At 43.9% G+C, this 16033-nt stretch overlaps 2 protein-coding genes across 2 annotated transcripts in view; one reads left to right on the top strand and one right to left on the bottom strand.

The window, feature by feature from the left end:
• LOC134290519 (uncharacterized) overlaps positions 1-16033 on the top strand; it is a 139294-nt gene that overhangs the window by 116387 nt on the left and 6874 nt on the right. The window lies entirely within an intron of this gene.
• LOC109411614 (histone acetyltransferase KAT2A) lies at positions 12313-15987 on the bottom strand. Its single transcript, XM_029863105.2, has 6 exons — positions 15380-15987; positions 14379-15292; positions 13644-14103; positions 13313-13584; positions 12934-13026; positions 12313-12852 (listed from the first exon to the last, which is right to left on the bottom strand). The coding sequence occupies exons 1-6, from the start codon at positions 15848-15850 to the stop codon at positions 12786-12788; spliced, it is 2277 nt and encodes a 758-aa protein (XP_029718965.2). The 5' UTR covers positions 15851-15987; the 3' UTR covers positions 12313-12785.

The following is a 16033-nucleotide window of genomic DNA, read 5'->3' as shown; positions in this document are numbered from 1 at the left end:
TGGCACGGCTGAAGCGTTTAACTCCTAGGCAGCCCTATAGAGCTAAGATTAAACTTATTATGCAGTACATGTGGTGGTGTTGGCCGACCGATAGTTTGTTCTATCTAGGGTCCTGTTGCATCGTTTGTTTTGGATCTTTTTCGTATCTTCCGACGAAAGTTCTAACTTTTTCCCTATCAATTTCAAACGCGCCATTAGAGGGTGTGCATTTCGAACGTGCATCGCAACCACCACTTGCTTATGCGTATAGCGCAAACATAGGAGCTACGAGATAGATATGGTCCACAAACAAACAGATTTTACACTTTTAAAACATAATCGATTGTAAAAATTCAGCCGGTTTATTTATGCCTCATAAACTTTTCTTCAGGAACTCTTCAAGAATACGATAGAAATAGCCTAACCTATTTCAAATAGGTTTTAAAATTACGCTGGTACCGTAAAACGGGGTAACTTTGATAGTTTTTAGGCGAATTTTCTTAATATTTTTCCATGTAACATTAATTCCTCTAGTTTTATATTTTTAAAACAAGAACTGGAGTATCAGTTATCAATTGCAATTAAAAGATTCGATAATCTTAAATATTTTGGGTGACTTTTAGTTTTCCATATGAGCGAGAATAAGATTTTTATTTTGGGGTAACTTTGATAGTGCCCTGAAAAGCACATCAAATCTTGAAAAACAGTCACAGATTGAAATCTAAGGGGTATAAACATGATAAAAGAGGCCTTGTGGAATATATCAGATGTAATGTTTATATCAAAACATTGATTTTTTACTAAATTCTACATATAAAATGAGTTTGCGGAGTTCTGAGTGAAAAATACAGTGAATTTAGCTATCAAAAATTATTATCTTTGTAAAAATATATGTTTAACGGTACATCAACATATGATTACGTGCTATTCATGATGAATTTTCTTTTTTTTTTGGTAGTTTTTTAATGTTTTATTAACAAATTTTGAACAACACAGATTTATCTACATGAAATTACAAGGGCATTGCATACTTTTAGGCGTTTATCGATGTAAGGGCCCATATAGCCGAGGCGGTAAACGCACGGGTATTCAGCATGACCATGCTGAGGGTGACGGGTTCGATTCCCGGTCGATCCAGGATCTTTTCGTAAAGGAAATTTCCTTGACTTCCTTGGGCATAGAGTATCTTCGTGCCTGCCACACGATATACACATGCAAAATGGTCATTGGCAGCGGAAGCTCTCAGTTAATAACTGTGGAAGTGCTCATAGAACACTAAGCTGAGAAGCAGGCTTTGTCCCAGTGAGGACGTTACGCCAAGAAGAGGAGAGAGAGAGGAGGCGATGTATGGAGATTTATGTCCCAATTTACAAAATTGCTTCCATTTCGTAAAAACACACTTTCTTAAGAAATTCAAGCCCAGATTTGGAATCTACTATGACGAATCTATCTAGAATAAAAGTCCATTCATTGAAAAAATAGTTGAAATGAAGTCGTACAGCAGATTGTTTGAAGGAGTTGACAAATGATTTTTGTCATTTTTATTTTTTGTCATAAAAGTTGTATATAAACTGGTTTTTAATGAAAATATGTCTAAGATGAACTTTCATATGTATAGAATTGATCTACTTTTGCCTTTTTCTTAACTGGTTGAAGGAATCATAGTTTTAAGATAAACTATGCAATGCCTGTCGCACTATCAAAGTTACCCGCATTATCAAAGATACCCCGTTTTACGGTACTTACGGTACTACGGTGCATAAATTGAAACAGGGCATAAAGGAAGTTTATGTATACATTGATTCAGCACTTTAAATGAGCTAACTTAACCCTTATCCCGGTCAACTATTTCTTCAAAAATCTTTACATTTCTTTATAACGATCTTTAACCCGTAAACATCCGGGACGATTTACTTTTGGCAGAAATGCAATATCTTCTTTGTTTTTAAACATTTTACCCTGGATTTTTTTTATAGTCAAGGGGAATAGTTGTGCTAAGAAATTCGTGGTACCTCTCCCCTTTGCACCCTCCCCCCTTTGGCTGGTAACCGAAAATACGTGGCTTTTTTGTATTTTTTTATAAATTCTACATGTTTTTACTCAAATTTCATCTTTTTGCTAATCATCAATAGTTTTCCCTGATCCTTGACATGCAATGTATTACTACCAATCCTAGTCTGTTGAAGTTTTGATCCCAGAGCTATTCTAAGGCCTCCAAAGTATTCCGAAGTTTGTGTCACAAATCCAACATCCTATATCAAATTTTATACACGATGAATCCTCACAGAACATAGTCTACGGTACTCAGAAAGCCTCAAAGCACTCCTAGAATATTCATGGTACATGAATTGGGTGATCTAGGTCATCCAAATTACTCTGGAATTCATTTTCTTAAGATCTACAACATCTACCGTCATTTGTGTTCATTCTGTTCGTGAAATTTAGTCACGTTGATGTCCATTAGACCTCGCAATGCTACGAGCAACTCGATATTGTGGTAGTTGGACATTCCGTGAAATACAAATGGCCTCCAAAACACTTCGAAGTTTGGGTTACGATATCTACATACTGTATCATGCTTTAATTGTAAAATAATATTCGTGGGATTTAGTCTATACTGCTGCCAAGAATTCCTCAAAGAATCCCTCTAGGTATTCTTCCAACAATTTCTCCAGGAATTCCTCATAGACTTCGGCCAAGAAATTCTTCATACATTCCGCCAGAAATTTCTTCAAGAGTTTCTCCAGGAATTCCTCAAAGAATTTCACCAGTAATCCACAGGTAATCGTCCAGAAATTATTTCAAAAATTACTCCAGAGATCCATCCGAGATTACTTTCAGGCATTTCTCCAGAAATTCCACCAGGAATTCGTGAAAAAAAATTTCAAGGAATTCCAACAGAAATTACTTAAGGAAATCCTCCAGGAATTCCTACAAAGTTATCAGAATTGCACTCCGAGGCTCTAAGAGTAGCGCAGATTATATTCCACGAGCATTCATTACAATAAATATATCATAAGATTTACGGATATTGCGAGCCATACTTCAAAATACATTGGGTCCATTTGAATACCAGTGGACACCCAAATAACAACACATAGAGATACGTGCAATATTATGAGGTGCAACAGACACAATCGTGAAAGAATTATGCCGATAGAGTGAACAGAAACAAGAGTAGAGCCTGTAGACCATGAAGGTCCTAATTCCAAAATAGTTTGGAAAGCCTGGAATACCCCATGAATGTACCAAAAGCATTATAGTTGTGCACTGAGGCTCCATCAGCAGTATAGACTAAATCCCACGAATATTATTTTACAATTAAAGCATGATACAGTATGTAGATATCGTAACCCAAACTTCGAAGTGTTTTGGAGGCCATTTGTATTTCACGGAATGTCCAACTACCACAATATCGAGTTGCTCGTAGCATTGCGAAGTCTAATGGACATCAACGTGACTAAATTTCACGAACAGAAACACAAATGACGGTAGATGTTGTAGATCTTAAGAAAATGAATTCCAGAGTAATTTGGATGACCTACATCACTAAATTCACATACATTTATTTCTTCAACATCATTAAGACAAGACATAATCAACAATTGTACGCCACAATACTCGGTTTGTGGCTGCCGCTCTCCATCCTCGGTCGCGCCCAATTCTCGCCAGGTCATGCTCCACCTGGTCCGCCCATCGTTCCCTCTGCGCTCCACGCCTTCTTATGCCAACCGGATCAGTTGCAAACATCAGCTTTGCAGGGTTGTTGTCCGGCATTCTTGCAACATGCCCTGCCCACCGTATCCTTCCGGCTTTGGCCACCTTCTGGATTCTGGGTTCGCCGTAAAGTGCAGCAAGCTCGTGGTTCATCCTTCTCCGCCACACACCGTTCTCCTGCACACCGCCGAAGATCGTTCTTAGCACGCGTCGCTCGAAAACTCCGAGTGCTTGTAGGTCCTCCTCGAGCATGGTCCATGTCTCGTGCCCCACCGGTCTTATTAGCGTTTTGTACAAGGTGCATTTGGTGTGTAAGTGAATCTTTTTCGACCGCAGTTTCTTCTGGAGCCCGTAGTAGGCCCAACTTCCGCTGATGATGCGCCTCCGAATTTTACGGCTCTCGTTGTTGTCAGCCGTTAGTAAGGATTCGAGGTAGACGAATTCCTCCACCACCTCGAAAGTATCCCCATCTATCGTAACACTACTACCCAGACGGATCCGGTCGTTTTCGGTTCCGCCTACCAGCATGTACTTTGTTTTTGAGGCATTCACCACCAGTCCGACCTTTGCTGCTTCGCGTTTCAGGTGGGTGTACAGATCTGCCACCGTTCCAAATGTTCTTGCAATAATGTCCATGTCGTCCGCAAAGCATCAAATTGACCGGATTTTGCGAAAATCGTTCCCCGGCTGTTGAGCCCGGCTCGTCGCATCACACCTTCCAGAGCGATGTTGAAGAGTAGGCATGAGAGGCCATCACCTTGTCGCAGTCCCCGGCGAGATTCGAATGAACTAGATAGTTCACCCGAAACCCTTACGCAGTTTTGCACACCGTCCATCGTTGCTTTAATCAGTTTGGTCAGCTTCCCAGGAAAGCCGTTTTCGTCCATGATTCTCCATAGCTCTGCGCGGTCGATACTGTCGTATGCCGCTTTGAAGTCGTTGAACAGGTGATGCGTTGGGACCTGGTATTCACGGCATTTCTGGAGCCGGCTTGATAAATTCCCACGAACTCATTCGTTTTAGGTGACAGACGACGGAAGATGATCTGGGATAGCATTTTGTAGACAACATTCAAAATAGTGATCGCCCTGAAGTTCTCACTTTCCAAATGGTCGCCTTTCTTGTGAATGGGGCAGATTACCCCTTCCTTCCACTCCTCCGGTAGCTGTTCGGTTTCCCAGATCCTGACTATCAGCCGATGCAGACAGGTGGCCAACCGGGCCCATCACCCAATTCAAGTACCACGAATATTCTAGGAGTGCTTTGAGGCTTTCTGAGAACCGTAGACTATGTTCTGCGAGGATTCATCGTGTATAAAATTTTATATAGGATGTTGGATTTGTGACACAAACTTCGGAGTACTTTGGAGGCCTTAGAATAGCTCTGGGATCAAAACTTGAACAGACTAGGATTGGTAGTAATACATTGCATGTCAAGGATCAGGGAAAACTATTGATGATTAACAAAAAGATGAAATTTGAGTAAAAACATGTAGAATTTATAAAATATAGAAAAAAGCCACGTACCAGCAAAAGGGGGGAGGATGCAAAGGGGGGAGGCACCATGCATTTCTTAGCACAACTATTCCCCTTGACTATAAAAAAATCCAGGGTAAAATGTTTGAAAACAAAAAAAAAGATATTGCATTTCTGCCAAAAGTAGATCGTCCCGGGTTAAAGACGTTCGTATCAAAAATAGAATAGCGATCGTCATCGTTTCCTAAAGGAATTTAAATAAAAGTAAAGTCAAATCGTTATCGATTGATAAATATTTTTGAAGATAAATCGGTACTGAAAATAGTGGGTTTTGTTTTATCGACATGTCAAAATCATCAGAAAAAAACTAAAAATAACAACCACCTCACCACCGCACCACCCACCCTTCCTGTTCATATATATGTATTGTGTTTTTGTTGTAATAATTTCCTAAATTGGGAATTGAACTTATTATAATTATTATTCATAGGGACTTAAAAGTGTCATGTCGAAGTATGAAGAGTTTGCGCCATCGCACTAATAATTTGCCGTTAAATGTGTTGAAATTAACATAAACTATTTAAACCTAAGCATTATAATCACAGGTTAAAATCACAGATCGTAAGTTATTCCTAAAATTAATAGTGCTAGCCTATTATTTTCTATTCTAACCTAAAACCACAGATGAATTATTAAAACAACACGAACAAGGATTTCATTTATTTAGTTAACATCAAATTCATGATAATACTGAATCAACAATTTGCCGCCATAATACTCGATTTGCAGCTGCGGCTCTCCAACGTCGGTCACACCCAACACTCGCCAGATCACGCTCCACCTGGTCCGCCCATCGTGCTCTCTGCGCTCCACGCCTTCTTGTACCAACCGGATGGTTAGCAAACACCAACTTTGCAGGGTTATTGTCCGGCATTCTTGCAACTTGCCCTGCCCATCGTATCCTTCCGGCTTTGGCCACTTTCTGGATGCTGGGTTCGCCGTAAAGTGCAGCGAGCTCGTGGTTCATCCTTCTCCGCCACCGTTCTCCTGCACGCCGCCGAAGATCGTCCTTAGCACCCGGCGCTCGAAAACTCCGAGTGCTTGCAGGTCCTCCTCGAGCATCGTCCATGTCTCGTGTCCGTAGAGAACCACCGGTCTTATTAACGTCTTGTACATGGTACATTTGGTGCGGGGGTGAATCTTTTTTGACCGCAGTTTCTTCTGGAGCCCATAGTAGGCACGACTTCCACTGATGATGCGCCTTCGTATTTCACGGCTCACGTTATTGTCATCCGAGGTAGACGAATTCTTCTACCACCTCGAAAGTATCCCCGTCTATCGTAACATTGCTGCCAAGGCTTGTCCTGTCTCGCTCAGTCCCACCTGCCAGCATGTACTTGTAGGTCAAGTCAAGAGAACCTACACTGCTTGACCTTGACCCATTAAACAACATTACTATGGTTGCCAAACCCTTCGTCTCTTCGGAACCACCAAGAAGGCATTGTTAAAGAGAGGAACTAGTGATAAAGCTAATAATAATAAGAGGAACTAGTACACATCGCACCCTCAAGGTTAACTGCGACACCACTGGTATTTAAGCTCAACAACCTGATCGAGCGCTCCACTACGGCGACGAGGGACGAATGCCCATAAGGTTAAAGTACCTCTTCAAAACCAAATACACACACGCGAGTCTAACTAGCAACGTCAGCAAGACCAACTCGTTGGATGTCAACACAGACAATAACCCCTCAAACTTCATGCTAGGTATGGACCTCAAACGGAATCGCTCAAGTAAATTCAATGAGTGACGTCACTAATTGAGTTGCATTAGATCAGCGGTAGAACAAAAGAGATAACTAGTGGTTCGTAATGTTTATCTGCGCCACCTGTATCTGTACTGCGCCGCGCCTGCCTACGGGCTAGGAGGCGGATGCAGCGAGAATGATCAGAGGAAGAGCGGAATGAACGGCGGGTGGTGTTCGCCGGTGCAAAAGCTGCGCTGAAGACCGAGATAAGGGCAAGCAGGCTTGCTTCGAAGGTCTCTGTCAGAGCGCCAATGCTAATCCATAAGGCAATCTAGCATTCATCACCCTTCTCTCTCAAGCAGCAGCAGAAGATAGCAATTTTTTGTTTAATGTTTTCATAGAGAAACGTTTCCCTATGAAAACAAACCTATCCTCCTCGGGAGCCAAAAAGAGAAAGGTGATTAAACGTCAGATAGCCTTATGGGGTGATGCCTACAAGATTGTTATGGCCAAGACGAGAGGTGTAATGGCTCCTACTGAGTAGTCTCAGGAGATGTTGGAGGTGATCATCGGGGGCCTTTTTCCGCGTCATGATCCTAGTCCTTGGCCTCATTTCGTAGGAAAGCCGGGGACTGGGGCTGGCGATGAGGAGAGGGTCAACGATGTGGAACTTGCGGGGATAGCAAAGTCTCTTAGCGTAGGTAAGGCCCCTGGTCCGGACGGAGCTCCGAACCTGGCCTTAAAAGTAGCTATTGCAGAGGCTCCCGAGATGTTCAGGTCTGGTATACAGAAATGCCTGGACGATGGAGTTTTCCCAGAAGTGTGGAAGAGGCAGAGCCTGGTTCTACTGCCAAAGGCGGGAAAACCACCCGGAGATTCGTCGCCATTAAGACCAATATGCTTGATCGACCCGGCGTGGAAGGTGCTCGAAAAGATCATCCTTAATATAATGTTGAGGCACATCGAGGGTGTGAATGATCTCTCGAGTAGCCGGTACGGCTTCCGGAAGGGGAAGTCGACCGTAGACGCTATTGTCTATCCGGTTGGAATCAAGACCGACATTCAATCAAAAATTGCCATTTTCTTAGTCTACAAGTGTCGCAACTGTTTCGCATCTAGTGCGCTGTGTTGCTGACAACAACGGGAAGGATGCGCACTACTTTTGACATGATTAAAAAATGTCGCGAGTTGGGTCGCGTCGCGACTTGATTGTGCGAAGTCCGGTTTGGTGGCGGCCCGACAATATCCTGTCAGTTACAAAAACCGCCGGGAAAGCACGCGAGCGCAATAGAAGGGAGATTCGCTACTGTGCTGTGGTGACTCTGGATGTAAGGAATGCGTTTAATAGCGCCAGTTGATCAGCTATTGCAGATGCGCCCTTACGTCTGGGGACACCCGGGTACCTGTACAAGATTCTCGGGAGTTACTTCCAGAATCGCGTACTAGTTTACGACACATAGGTGGGTCGGAAAAGCTTTCATCCCAGCCAACAAATTGATTCACATAACTCTGCTACATCTGTGCTAACTGAACTCTTATCCGTCCAAAACACATTGTGTAAGATGCACCAAATATGCTCTATTCGCACAAATTTGGAGGCCATATACGTACATTTTGAGAAAACCACTTTGTGTTATACAACTTCAGACGAATGCATGTGGCATGTAGTATAACTTCTTTTTATAACTTTGCTTGGCAATATATACGATTTCATTTTCACATGTTCAAATATTAAAAAAAAAGTTTTCCAGCCTCGATTTTCATACCTGCAGCTCAATAATCAGATACCCTACCACTGTGTACATCACTGACAAATTGGTTAACGTTACTCTGTTGCAACTTAGTAATTAGCATTAGCATTAGCATTAGCATTAAGCGAGTCGCACAAATTCGTAGGTGGTACAGTCCTAGACCGCTGTTATGAGGGTTGCCTCCTTCCCGTCCGGACCAAAGCACAAAGATTTGGAACTAATCTCTGACTCTTAGACAAGACTGACGCAATCCTCCAATGGTCGAGCACTGTCCTGGCCACGTCCTTGCGACTGCTGAGGAATGGGAAAGGATGGTTAGTTTTGGACACCTATGAAAAATGTCACGGGTGTCACGGGAATTTGGGTGTTGTTAGTGGAAGGGTAAACTCCAAAGGATACGCTTGGTTAACGTTCAGGCACACCATTGTTAGACTGCTTCGAATCAGTTGTCTGCCCAATTCATCCTGTGGTTTCCTGGTCATCTTGTTGGCGTTTGGTTGAATTACTAGATTCTTCGGTTGATAATCTGAAATATAAAATAATATTAACATCGCACGTCAAATAAGCTACATATTAGTGATACGTTCGCCACAGTTACATATTTTTAAAATATTATTTATATTGTAAGATACATTTACCTAAATCTTGCTGAAATCAAATGTTAATTAGCAGTACATACATTGAAACACAAATACTACAAAACACAAAAAAAAAGAGCATCAAACTTTGATCTTGCAATATTTAAAAATACGGTAAATATCAAGATCAAAATTTGATTTGGTAGATCTTACACCGCAACGCACCATTCTAAGGTGATCTACCCACGTTACGGGTCTCTGTTGCAACTTAGTAATGGACATTTATTCGTTCAAAAAGGATTGTAATGCACAATATTGTTTCGATACATACAATTCTAGGCGAATTCATTCGGCGTATAATATGATTCCAAATATAACTCGGTTTGAGCCTTTATATGATTTCGTTTTAACAAACAATAAAATAACAACAAGTCGTGTCCGAATCTTGATCCGAGTAGTGATAAAAGTGAAAGCAAAGTGTGAAATTGATGTTTAATTTCGGCGTGAATTTCTTCAATTTTGTGGGTGTCAAGCTATGCAGAAGCTGAATGCAGAAGTCGTTCAGGAAACGAAAGAAACATCTCCTTGAATAGCGCAGCTGTTGATCCGCGATACGGCTGTGCTGGTATTTGCATTGAGCTGCCTTGGAGCTGCAAGTGGGACATTCAGGTAGGTGAATGTAACAAAACTTGCCTGCATCTCTATTTATTTGAGTTAAACGATGCGCCTAGCGAAACATTTCCTAAAACACTTAATGATCATTGTCCACTAGATCGCCTTACCGTATAATTTCATTTTTACAAATATGACCCCATATATAATCTTGCATTTAAGATTACAATGGAGTCGCAACAAGTGCATTTGAAGTTGTTTAAGGATGTCAACTTGAAGTTACAAATTGTTAACGCCAAGTTGAAGTTGCTAATGCTGCCAAATGAAATCGGATAAAATTGTGGGATTCTTAAACGATTTCACCTAATCTGTTATTGCACCTAATATAATTCTAACTTAATTTGTTCAATAATACAACTTTTAACTAACATCCTTATACGACTGCTGGTTTGCTGGGATATTACCTCAGGAGTCCCGCAAGGTTCCATCCTGGGTCCGGTGTTATGGAATGTTACGTACGACGAGGTGTTGAGGTTAAAATTCCCGGTGGGAGTGAAGATTGTCGACTTTGCTTATGACATTACGCTCAAAGTCTACGGTGATTCGATTGAAGAAGTGGAGTTGACTACCACCCACTCGATCAATGCTGTGGAGGCGTGGATGAGGTCCAGGAAACTGGAGTTAGCTCACCACAAAACTGAGGTGATGGTTGTGAACCAACGGAAGTCGAAGCAGCAAGCGGTGATCAATGTAGGCGAGGCGCTCCGTCAAACACTTGGGCGCGATGATCGACGCAAGCTCACATTCGGTAGCCACGTAGATAATGCTTGTAAAAGAGCCTCCACAGCTGTCCGGAATGATGTCCAATAGCTCTTCGGTGTACGCCAGCAAGCGCTAGCATCTGGCTAATTTCGCTACGTCCATACTAAGGTATGGCGGCTTGGTGTGGGGTACGGCGCTAAGTACCGAAAGCTACCGTGGTAAGCTGGAAAGTACTAACAAGCTGATGTGCCTGAGCGCGTACCGTACTGTGTCACACGACGTGCTCTACGTCATCACTGGTATGGTGCCTATCAGCATCCTTATCAGTGAGGACATGGAGTGCTTCGAAATGCGCGGCACAAGCGCCATACGCAGGACTGCCAGGATGACCACTATGGTCAAATGGCAGCGCGCGTGGGACAGTTCCATCAAAGGAAGGTGGACCCATAGGATACCGATGGTAGATAGTTTTAGTTGGATAATGCAACTTGGATTAATAGCCACCATGAGGAAGTAACATTCCACCTGACACAGGTTCTTTCAGGCCAAGATTGCTTCCGACAGTATCTACACCGTTTCGAGCATGCGGGTTCTCCCGGATTCCCTCTTTGTGCTGGTTTAGAGGAAACGGCCGAACATGTTTTGTTCGTGCGCCCGCGTTTTCGCACAATGCGTAACCGCATGCTAGCCACATGCGGAGAGGACACAACTGTGGACAATCTTATCCGGAGGAAATCTAGGGATGAGTTTGGCTGAAATGCCGTTCCAACGGCTATCAAACACATCGTCTATGGAGCTACAGAGGAGGTGGCGCGTGGACTCGGAGAATGGCTAGTTAGGATGCGGTACAAGAGGTAGTCCAGGGGTTCGGAGTCGGCTTCGTAGGTCATACCGGTGCACTGCGGTCGAAATCGACCTTTACAGCGATTAGATGGCCGCGGAAAGGGAGTCCTTGTGACGTTGTTGTCGTGGCGTCGGTCTACTGAATTGGATCCGAGCCCGCGGATGGAAAGGTGTTCCAGGTATGGGCCGGGGCAGATGGAGACCCTACTGTCAACAACCTTCTGGTGCAGCTGATAGGACCTGAAGGGTAGTGATATCCTTGCCTTCAGTAGGTCAGATCTGGTTGCACGTAGGCATCAGTTCTTGATGCTTGTAGAACAGTTGGGCGGGGGCGTGGGGTTGACCCTGCCTGCCTTCCGAGGTCAAAGGGAGTGTGAGGACCACTCGGGAAACTGGCTAAGCACCAGCATGCTACCGTGATGGACTCTCCAAAGCGAGTCATCGATGTTCGTTGCTGCAGACTACGCAACTAACCTTGAGGGTGCGATGTGCACTAGTTCCTCTCTGAAGCAATGCGTTCGGAGACACGAAGGTTTTGGCGACCATAGGAATGTGTTCAGTGGGTCAAGGAAAGAGTAGTCCTGGCATTTATTTTTGTTGTAGAAGACGACCTCAGCCCACACTACCCGGACCTTCCTGTTCGTGTGTCTGTTGAGCAGTTTCCCCCCTATGGTCTAGAAGAGGAAAAATAGGACTGGAGACGCACAGCCATGGACCGGGTCGAATGGAGACAACTCCTGCGTACACTCAGGCCTTAGTTTGACTGTTTAGGTAGGTTGTGGAAGTTCTCTACTGATTTGGAATGCATGGCATTACATATCTGCTTTCCAAAATAATCTTTGTTAGCTGTTTGTGTCATCAACATTAATGATTTATTGGAATTAGGGGTCAATATAGGTATGATAAAATGTCCTAATATGTATTATACCGTTACACGTGGTACACAATATATTATTTTGTAAACTCCTATTCGTACTCGGAGTAGCTGTTACGTTTTTACTAAGATGAATTTATCAACTAAGTTATTAAATAAAATCATATTTACAAATTTCCCAAATCCGGTAGCCCACCAGTCACCATTTTCAGATCTTTTCCGTGCTCCACGCCAGCGATAGCTTCCTGCATCATGGCCAGCGTCGGTTTGGTTTTCATCCCGTAGCCGGGTTTCTTCCCAGCTACAGTTGGATTCCTCTGTCCCCTGTCGTTACTTGCTCCTCCTCCTACTCCTCCCCCACCGTCTTTGCCATCTCCGTCGTCGTCATCGTCGTCCTCTTCATCCGGGTCGGAATTCTTGGCCAATTCTGCTGTGGTGGGCGTACATCATTTGTCCCACAGGCCGATTTCCTTCATCTTGGTCTGGAAGTATCGCTCCAATGTGTTGGCGCAACTGTAGAAGGGAAGAAGAGACGCAAACGTATATCGTTGTAGTAATCCAATTAAAGAACCATGAGCAAGCCAAGGCACTTACCGATAGTATTCAGTCTCGGGTGAATTATATAATCGACAGTTTGTGAAAATGCGTGCCATGTCTGCCATAAATAACCGACGCGAAATATAATACCTGGAATGGGGTCATTGAATGTTGCATAATTAAAAATCATGTTATGCATTTGAAAGTAAGACTAATTCTAAGTTGTAACGTCATTTTTTTTTCGCTTCAAAAGAGAGCCAACTGACCATACTTTACTCTTCATGAAGTTTTGATAACAGCTATGAAGATTGTATTTCATTGGTAAGAGTTTTGCTGATTAGATATCCTTGTGTATTTAATTACATGCTCATGCTCAACGCACTAATGGGTTCAACACGGTGTGACGTTATAAGAAAGCCCCAATGATCTGACTTACTTGTTCTTCAGCCGTTCGCCCATTGTCTTCAGGTCCATCGGGTACTTGATGTGGTCGTAGTAATCCGGCACTTCCGTAGGATTCACCGGTTTTAGAAACGGCCAAGCGGCCGAATGTTGTCGCACCGACTGGAGCACGCCGGTCAGGGCGTTCGACAGCTTGTCCGGATCGGCCGACTCCTCCAGCGGGCGAGCAGTGCGTTGAGTGCGGAATTGTGGTCGCCATCCGACTTCGCGCAACCCCGGAATGGACTCGATGGGAATGCTGCGGAGCTGAGAATTAGAAAAGAAAAGGTTATTAATTGTCCGAACAAGCTATGTGAATGGCATACCCCTTCTTTGAAACACGTCAATCCAGGATGAACCTTCTGAACCTCTTGCTGACGCTGAGCAATCAGTTCCTTAACAATCTCTTTCTGCTTCCGAATGACCGAACTGAACTGAGTGTAAATCAGGCTTGGATGCAGTTCACAGTGCATCAGCGTAGCGCCCTCGTATTCCTTAATATAACCGGCATAGACATGACGTGCCACCTTAATGTCCTTGGAGAATCCCTGCTTCTTGAAGTACCCAATGGCAAACTCATCGGCATAGGTCAGGAAGTGTTTGATTCCTCGCTGTGTGCTGTAGTCCTTCAGGTGGTTCATCAGATGGGTACCGTAGCCCTTGACTTGCTCGCTGCTGGTGACGGCACAGAACACAATCTCGGTAAATCCCTGTGTGGCGAATGTACGGAAGCAGATTCCACCAATTGGGCGACCATCTTTTACCAGAGCCAGGGTTTTGTGCTTGCTGAAAAGTATTTTTTTTTTTAGTTTTATTAAAATGTAGTTTTCATGTGCAACTCTCTTAAATTCTATGAGGTTCAATTTTTAAATTCTGATGTTTTACAGTTCATTCGTGTAGTATATGTTTCAACATTTGATGTTATTTTAATATAATTAAAATCTTATACATATATAGGTATACTGCCCTCACTCGCATAACTGTCCCATATGAATAGGAATCCCAGCAAAGATGGGACTGTTATGTGGGGGCAGAATAGTTCAAAGAAGATTGATACTCACGGATCAAACACCAGCTGACTGATGTACTCCCTCGGCATTCCCGGAAGCTGATGGGCAAAAACGCTGTGCAACCCCAACAGCCACAGCATGGACTCCTTCGTGACCGGCTTGGTTAACGAATTGCCCACAACGTGAAACTCGATCTCCCGTCGGTTTTCCTCCGCCTTCGCCGCTTCATCTCTCGGCGCATTCGGGGGAAACACGACCTCCGTCCGACAGGTGTAGTTCGAATCATTAAGCCGTTTCAGTGCTTTGACCACCACATCGTCCGGAAGATCTTCGCAGTCGGAGTCCTTCTTGTATCGCTTGGCGTCGTTGGACTTTTTACCGCTAGAGGAAGTAGCTGCTTCGTGTTGACGCTTCTTCTGTAGCATCAGCGACGCCGTTGGTTTGAAGTTTTGGTCCCATATTTGAGACTCTTCGTTGATCACTTCGTGCTTTAGCGCTTCAAGAAACTTGGGCAGTTGAGCCAACATCAGACGCTTCTCCGGAGGCATCCTGTCCCTCTCGATTTTGCACTTGGTCAACAGCTGTTGGTACACGTATTGATATACCGCTTTCAACAGCGTTCGGCCAAAGACAATGGAAGTCTCAAAATGGCGCAAGGAGCTGCAGAATGCCGGAACGTGGCAAAACACCAACCAGCGAGTGTAGTTGATCTTATAGTTCGAAGCGTCTTCATGACTCAGATCCTTGCGGGCACTCGGAGCCTCGAAATTCCAATGATTCAGACAATGGAGGAAGGTTTTAGCCACCTCAGTCATAGTTTCCAGCTCTGTCTGATTCAGGTGGCTATATTTGAAGAGCACAAAGTTCGTTACTGCCTTCGAAATAGACGGTTGCTCAAATGGAGGGTCGCCCAGAGGACCTCGAATCACCGGTTGCGATCTGGTAAGGATGCATTGTCTCAATAGCTGAAACGATATAAAAAAGTTACAATTTGGATCGGCTTTCGATAGTAATCCTATCCTGTTGCAGGCTATCCCATCCTTCTAACTTACCCGAAAAAGATACGCGTAAACCTTCTTCGTGTCGGTGTCAGTCTCCCGCAGCATACTCATGTACAGGTTCTCCACATCCACAATCGCACCTAACAGCTCGTTAATCTGATCGTCGCTAATCTCCCCCAGATGGGCAATGTGCATCTCGAGCGGATGCTTGCAGTTCGGGTTCCGGCACTCTTCCTTGAAGCTGGGACAGTAATCCACCTCGACGTCCTTGTGCCGATTCTCTTCCGGCGTCTTCCAACCCGTACAACGACAATCCGGCCCGCGGCAAGCCGAATACATAGATAGCTTTGTCAGCTTTTGATTCCTCGGCAACTGGAAGACTCTTTGCTTCCGCTGCAAAATCCGTTCGATGCTGTCTTGACGGGTTGCCTCTTGCGATCCACCGCCCCCACCTCCACCAGCGGGACGATCATCTTGCTTCTCGATTTTCACTTCCACCGAATGTTTCGAATGGTCATTCATAATTTCACTACCTTCGCGTATCACCTCACTAAGCTAGGGGTCTAGAATTATCAAAATTATTTCGATTTTCGCGTCCGAATTTTCTATTTTTGTTGATGCTTCTGCTCCCGAGCAAGAGGCAAAACTGCGTCAGTCCGACACTGCGCCAGTCACAACTACGACAAATTTTGACGTTTGTGGCAA

The sequence above is a fragment of the Aedes albopictus genome, chromosome 3 (assembly GCF_035046485.1).
Source record: "Aedes albopictus strain Foshan chromosome 3, AalbF5, whole genome shotgun sequence".
Lineage (NCBI taxonomy): Eukaryota > Metazoa > Arthropoda > Insecta > Diptera > Culicidae > Aedes > Aedes albopictus.
The sequence above is the reverse complement of the archived record's forward strand: the minus strand, read 5'-3'. Positions and strand labels throughout refer to the sequence as shown.

Excerpts from the sequence above, each read along its gene's own strand:
- LOC109411614 (XM_029863105.2), bottom strand. The coding sequence starts at position 15,850 with ATGAATGACCATTCGAAACATTCGGTGGAAGTGAAAATCGAGAAGCAA. Across the intron at positions 14,104-14,378 it reads AGTCAGCTGGTGTTTGATCC|CAAGCACAAAACCCTGGCTC; the intron begins GTGAGTATCAAT and ends AATACTTTTCAG. Across the intron at positions 12,853-12,933 it reads CCCGAGACTGAATACTATCG|TTGCGCCAACACATTGGAGC; the intron begins GTAAGTGCCTTG and ends TCCCTTCTACAG.